At 36.4% G+C, this 7,146-nt stretch overlaps 1 protein-coding gene across 1 annotated transcript; it reads left to right on the top strand.

Annotated features, from left to right (window-relative positions):
• Positions 1-1,290: 1,290 nt before the first annotated feature.
• On the top strand, positions 1,291-2,247 carry LOC134376531 (olfactory receptor 5D18-like). Its single transcript, XM_063095044.1, has one exon. The coding sequence runs from the start codon at positions 1,291-1,293 to the stop codon at positions 2,245-2,247; it is 957 nt and encodes a 318-aa protein (XP_062951114.1).
• Positions 2,248-7,146: the final 4,899 nt, after the last annotated feature.

Here is a 7,146-nt window from a genome sequence, read left to right as displayed (position 1 = left end):
TCTTTGGTTGTGTGATCAGAGATAACTTTGCCAGAATTGATAGAGAACTAGATACCAGGAACGATAGAATCTGAGAGGTATTAGGCACCAATTAGAGTAACATGATTCTTTGTATTAGTGTTTTCTCGTGAAATATCTTCATAGTGCATTACTATCTCAAGTTTTTAATCCTTCTGCTTCTCACATAACACAGGGACAGACTAAATGTCCTAGGTGTCCTGAAGGAAGAGGAAGAGAGGAAGAGAGGGACATAGGCAAAGGATGTTTCTATACCAGAGTCTTTACTACAGGTAGTTATTCCAGGGTAAGAAAAATGTCCTAAATCCTGCTCTCATGGGTTTCATGTTGATGCTGCTTTTTAGTATATTTTTATGGCACAAACCCTGTCATTGGAACATATCTCACAGATGTAGGGTGATTATTTTGCTCAGTAATTGGAAGTATAATAACTAATAAAATTCAGGGTTTGGTGTAGAGGAATAGATGCTTGGCCAGCACTATGAAAATCAGAGCTCTACTCATAGATGTGCATATTGGTATTTGTCTGCTTGCCATTGGAAAAGTCAATGTTTCCCTGGTTTCTATTCTTATTAACTATGGAATAAGGAAGTAACTAGATTATATTTATAAACTATTTTAATTTTATTACTCCTCAAGCACTGAGTAAGGAACATTCTCATTGGAGAAGCATACTGTCTGAAAAAAAATAAATTATAATGTACTTTTATATCATATTTACTGGGTAAGATGGACAAACAATGATACTGTAAGGTGCTATAAGGAGTTAGCAATAGAGACACAAACATTCAGTGTTAGGTCTGTTGATATTAAAAGTCACCCTGGGAACATATGATGTAAAAATCAATATATTTAGAAATATCTGATTTTATTACTGATTACGGGCCTGATATAACTGTCATCTTATGGTAGGCTTATTTTCTATGAACTTATCAATATTAAGGAAAGCCACAAATATTCTGTGAAGATTGGATTTAAAATAACCATTAATGATTTAACCTTGTTTTACTATATTTTTAAATGCATTAAAACCTGTATTGGAGAACTTAAAACTTTACTCAGTAGTTGTATTTTTTTCGTGGAAAAGTTTAAAATATAGTTATGAGGTTTCAAAACATTAGACATTTTGGAAAATAAGCACCGAGAATCTGAGCAATACTGTGCTTCATCATCTAGGCTTGGTGAGGGTGGTCAAGCAAACTTACTATTAAGTCACTTTCCCTAATGTTTTTGTTTTCTGGACCAACTTTCAGATTTGGATAAAGAGAAACCATGTCACTCTCAGACAGAAATAGAAGCGGAGCCACATTTATGCTCTCGGGCTTCTCAGATTCCCCCCAACTCCAAGTCCCTCTCTTCTTGATTTTTCTGGCCATCTACAGTGTCACTGTTGTAGGAAATCTTGGGATGATCATAATCATCAAAACTAACCCCAAACTGCACACCCCCATGTACTTTTTCCTCAGCCACCTCGCGTTTGTGGATTTCTGCTATTCCTCTACTGTTGCCCCCAAGACTCTCCTGAACCTAATAGTAAAAGACAGAACCATCTCATTTTCAGGATGTGCAGTACAATTCTTTTTCATTTGTACCTTTGTGGGGGCTGAATCTCTGTTGTTAGCTGTGATGGCATATGACCGCTTTGTGGCCGTTTGTAACCCTCTGCTCTACACAGTTGCCATGTCCCAGAAACGCTGTGCCATGCTGGTGGTGGGATCCTATGCGTGGGGAGTGGCATGTTCTTTGACACTCACGTGCTATGTTTTAAAATTATCTTTTCATGGCTTCAACACAATCAATCACTTTTTCTGTGAGTCCTCCTCACTGCTGTCCCTCTCTTGCTCTGACACTTTTATCAACCAGTTGCTTCTTTTCATTTTTGCCACCTTTAATGAGATAAGCACACTGCTCATCATCCTCACGTCTTATGTGTCCATTGTTGTCACCATCCTCAAGATGCGCTCAGCCAGTGGGCGCCGCAAAGCCTTCTCCACCTGTGCCTCCCACCTAACCGCCATCACCATCTTCCACGGGACCGTCCTCTTCCTCTACTGTGTGCCCAACTCCAAAAACTCCAGACACACAGTCAAAGTGGCCTCTGTGTTTTACACAGTCGTCAATCCCATGCTGAACCCTCTGATCTACAGCCTGAGGAATAAAGAAGTGAAGGATGCCATAAGGAAAGTAATGTACAAAAAAGTCCCATTTCATTCAAGTGATCTCAGATGATGTTTTCAGTCGTCATGAACAACTGGGACATACTCTAAAATGTTCCTAAGACTTATAGATATATTTGTTTGAGATTTTCATTAATGATTGTGATACATGAATTGTTAAATTTAAATCCCATGAAGTTGTTAAGGAAGACAATTCTGAGATAAATTCCATAGGGTTTTGATTCATAAAGCATCATTTTTTTCCTACTTTTCTAAAAACGAACATGAAAATACTGCAAAGCCCAAGAGATTATTCAATGCGAAGAATAAAGTAACTAACAGAGTGATGTGAACTCACCGCTGAACAGTATTTTCTGATTTAATGTGTGTATAAATGAATACCTTGCCTTTAAATTTATTTTTGTTGTGTGTCATTGAAGGACCGTGTCTCTGTTGGCAGATACAGGTGGATATGCTGTGTGATGAAAGGGGAATACATTTTTCTGACATCTTCATCCCTTAGATTTTGTGATTTCTATGACTAGAAAGTCTTGCACTTGAAACAGTTTATTTTAAGAAGTACATAGGACAGGAAGACAGGTATAGGTATATCTGCTACACAGATGATGGCAGAGACTTTGGAAGAGATGGTCTAGAAATGACTGAAATGACTGATTTAAGACAGAAATAACTCTTTTCATTCCAAATCCAGTGCCTTTTCTCTACAGTACTGAGGAAATCAATATGAGAGGTCTTAAAAATTAATTTTGTTCTTCAGAAAGAACAATCAATGGAGTGATTTCATATTCCTAGATTGCGCTTTTACATCATTACTCAAAACTTGGATTCCCAGTATTATTAGGCCTCTGAATCTCTGCAAGTGTTGTCTAGTCTAATTCATACAGGTGGAATGTAGATACCGAAGAAACAGATTTCAAAACTTCTTTGTTAATGTTTATATAAATGACTAAACAAACACAAATATATGGTAACAAACACCCTAGTAATTAAAGCAAAAATCGAGTAGGAAACTAACCATACAGAATTTAAAATAACTTGTAAAGTTTCTATTATTAAAACAGTGTCATACTGGGACAAATAGGAAAAAAATAAAATTATGCATCTATCTTTTTTCATACAGCAGAGCAGTATTCTAAAAGCAGGTTTAAAGTTAAGGTTGCATGAGTATAAAACACTTCTTTACAAAAATAACAGAAAAGAAAATAAAACAACAAATGAAAATTTGAGGGACAGTCACTACTTATGTCACAATTAGTAGAGGTGAAAATGATAGTCTTATGGAAAAATATACATAGGAGATAATTTTACACTATAGTAAAATGAATACAAATAGGCTTAAAGCCCACCGAGATTTTTGCAAAGTGATAATATTAGCAATACTAATGAAAACTTCCTTGAATTATCATTTCTCACTTACCAGAGTGGCAGAAATCTACAAGTTAAATAACACATTTTGTAAGTGAATCTGTGGGGAAACAAGCATTTTTATACATTTGGAGCAGTAATGTAACAAGTTACAACACTGACTGTAGGAGATTAGAAGTACTAGTGTCATTACATATGCGTTTATCTCCTTTCAAAGCTTTCACAGTTCCAGGAATCTATCCCAAAGGTATAGTAGGAAAAAATAACAAACAACAGATGTTTAAGCTTTATTTATAATAACAACAGACTATATAAAGTGTAGTATGAAGGTGGTTGAATAAACTATGGGTCAAGCCATATAAGTATACAACTGCAAAAATGGAAAAAGGAAGGTTTTTATATATTGCTGTTGATTATCCATCAGAATATTCTAAAATGAATAAAGACAAGATTTAGGAAACCTTTTTATAGTATGATCAAATGCATGAAAGAAGAGAAAAACTAAACTGATAATTAATGAAAGTAGGAAGAAATGAAATAGTACATAAAATTAATAATAATAATAAGATAATTTTTAATTGTTATTGAAACTAAGGTTGTTAGTATAGGAAAAAAGTTAAAGTTATAAAGTAATAGAAGGTAAACACTTTTTTCTTCTTCATTAGAATTAGCAATTTAGATTGAAATAATATTTTTGTCTGAAATTAGTACTAATAAAAATTATAGCTCAGTATCAGTAAACATTCCTATTCTCCAAATGTCCCTTTATTTATTTATTTATTTATTTATTTATCTACCTATCTATCTATTTATTTATTTATTATTTATTTTACTAATAATTTTATCAATAAAGTATACCACAAAGGCATTTTGTGCAGTCTTTTTACCCCTTTTTTTTTTTTTTTTTTTTACTTTTTATTTTTTTATTTTTTTATTTTTTTAAATTTTATTTTGTCGATATACATTGTAGCTGATTATTGCTCCCCATCACCAAAACCTCCCTCCCTTCTCCCTCCCCACTCCCCCCCAACAATGTCCTTTCTGTTTGCTTGTCGTATCAACTTCAAATAATTGTGGTTGTTATATCTTCTTCCCCCCCCCCCGTTTGTGTGTGTGTGTGTGTATGTGTGTGTGAGAATTTATATATTAATTTTTAGCTCTTTTGAATAACCTTTTTTTCTGGGCATGAGAGGAATCTCTCTCCCCAAACCCTTTTGGGATCATCCTTCTCTTTTGGCTCCTGCTGAGTCCAACAACCTCAGGTCTGTGCTCCAGGGAGTCAGATGTGTCTGTGAGCAGGACAGCACTTCTATGTTCTGATCCGGCCAAGGTTTTCCTCCACATTGAGACAGGGTCACCCCAACTGTTGTTAGCCCCACAAACCTCCTGCAGGGTAAAAAGGCCTTTTGTCTCCCTTAAATCCTAAGGCAGAGCACCATAATGAAGACTTTTTCGAGATAAGGAAGCAGGGGAAAGCAAAAGAATCCTGACTGTTAGAAGTGGAGGCTGAACTTTGCTTGTAACTCTTCAGAACTGTACTTTAAAAAATATAAAAATATGACACCTAGAAGAATGGCCATAAATAAAAATGGCTAATAATACCTGGATCGGGAAGGAAGGGGAGCAACTAGGACTGTCATATGTTGCTGGTGGGAGTGTCAAATTGTACAGTCTCCTACCTCCTTGGCATTTTCTAATAAAGTTAAGCATCAATTAATAATTATATGACCCAGCATTTCTACTCCTAGAAAATTAAATAAATACATATGTCCACGGAAAGATTTGTACAAAAATGTTCATGACAGCTTTATCCACAACAGCTTTAACTGGACACAACCCAAATATCCATCCACAGAATAATCATTTTCCATTTGCTCAGGATAATAGATTTTTTAAAATAGTGGTATATTCACACAACAGAAAATCACTTAGTAATAGTAATGGAAAAACTATTGTTAATGCAGCAACATAGATAAATTGCCAAACCATACTGTTTAGTGAAAGAAGCTAGACTCAAGATTACATAGTGTATGATTCCATTATATGAAGTTCAAGAACAGGCAAAAACTATCTATGGTGATAAAAAGCCAACACAGTAGTTGCTCTTGGTGGGGTCATGGTTGATGTGAATGTCATATAAAGAAATTTTCTAGGGTAATGGGAATGCTCTATGCCTTGATTTGGATGTTTAAAGGGGTGTATGTATTCCAAATATATTGGACTGTATAATCAAGATCTGTGCCTTGACCGAATGCTAATTAAAACTCAATACTGTTAGCATGAAAAGTAATGAAAAGTAATGAGCAACTACTTCTAAAAATAGTTAATAAATATAAAGCACAAACATTAACAAATAAGTAATTAAAAAGTTCATGTGCTAATATAAAGAGAGATAGACAGTGGGAAGAACTTGAAAACCAGGAGAGAAAATTTTAAAACTAATCAAAATATGTGAACTAGCATTTTTTGTTTTGGGTTTTTTTTTTTTTATTAATATTAGTATTTTCTTTCCTTCCTTCTTTCTCTCTTATTTCGCACTTATGAGTGAGTACATATGGTATTTATTCCCCTTTTCTTTGCTTATTTCACTCAACATAAGTTTCTCCAAGCTCATCCATGTTGTTGCAAATGGGAGAATTTCATTCTTTTTTATGGCAGAGTAGTATTCCATGGTGTGCATATACCACATTTTCCTATCCAATCATCCATCAATGGATGTTTAGGTTGTTTCCATATACAGGTTATTGTAAACAGAGCAGCAATGAACATGTTGGACTTAGAGAGGGAGAGAGCACATCCAGAGACACAAAGCGGACTGTGGGAAAGTGGGATGTGGAGGGAGATTGGGGATAATTGGGTGGTGAACATAAGGTACAATTGCAATTTGTGGTAGTGGGCATGCTGCCAATATGGATCTGGCCATTATATCTAGGGCACAAGTGGTGACAATCAGCTTTGTAACTCATGAGTGCTCATAACCAATAATAAAGTAATATACATAAATAAAAATTTTTTAAAAATAAGTAAAAATTTAAAAACAAAAAATTATTTTTTTTTTACATTCTATGAACTTGTTGCAGAGCAGTTGGGAGTTAGGGAGAGAGGGGAAAGGTGAAGGGAATGGGATGGAAGAAGGAGGAAAGAGGAGGGGCAGGATTTAGGCCTGTATCATCTGCCTCATTCCCATAGGGGAGACAAGGGGACTTGTAGCTGTGGCTTGGTCATTGCCAGGCAGGGTGCACATGTCAGCGGGGGTGGTAAAAGCCCTCGCCCCCCACTACCTCAGCTCAGGAACCCAGGGCCCTTCCTGCTGTGTCTTGGTGGTCATCACTGGGCTGGTTACAGGTGTGGGGCATGGCTGAGACCCTTGATCCCCCACCACCCTGGTTCAGGAAAGCCCAGGGTGTTTGCTGCAGTGACTCAGTGGTTGTTGCTGGGCTGGTTTCATGTGTCAGGGGGTGTGGCCAAGGCCCGAGGCCCCCAACCTCAGGACTGGTTGCGGCTGTCAGGGGCATTGCTGAGGTCTCCTGTTCTCCCACTCTTTCTGGCTTGGTAGCCCAGGGGACTTCTGGTCCTTCTAGGTGTT

This window comes from Cynocephalus volans, chromosome 4, assembly GCF_027409185.1.
Source record: "Cynocephalus volans isolate mCynVol1 chromosome 4, mCynVol1.pri, whole genome shotgun sequence".
In the NCBI taxonomy this organism is placed as follows: domain Eukaryota; kingdom Metazoa; phylum Chordata; class Mammalia; order Dermoptera; family Cynocephalidae; genus Cynocephalus; species Cynocephalus volans.
Note: the sequence above shows the minus strand (reverse complement) of the source record. Positions and strands in the feature narration are given on the sequence as shown.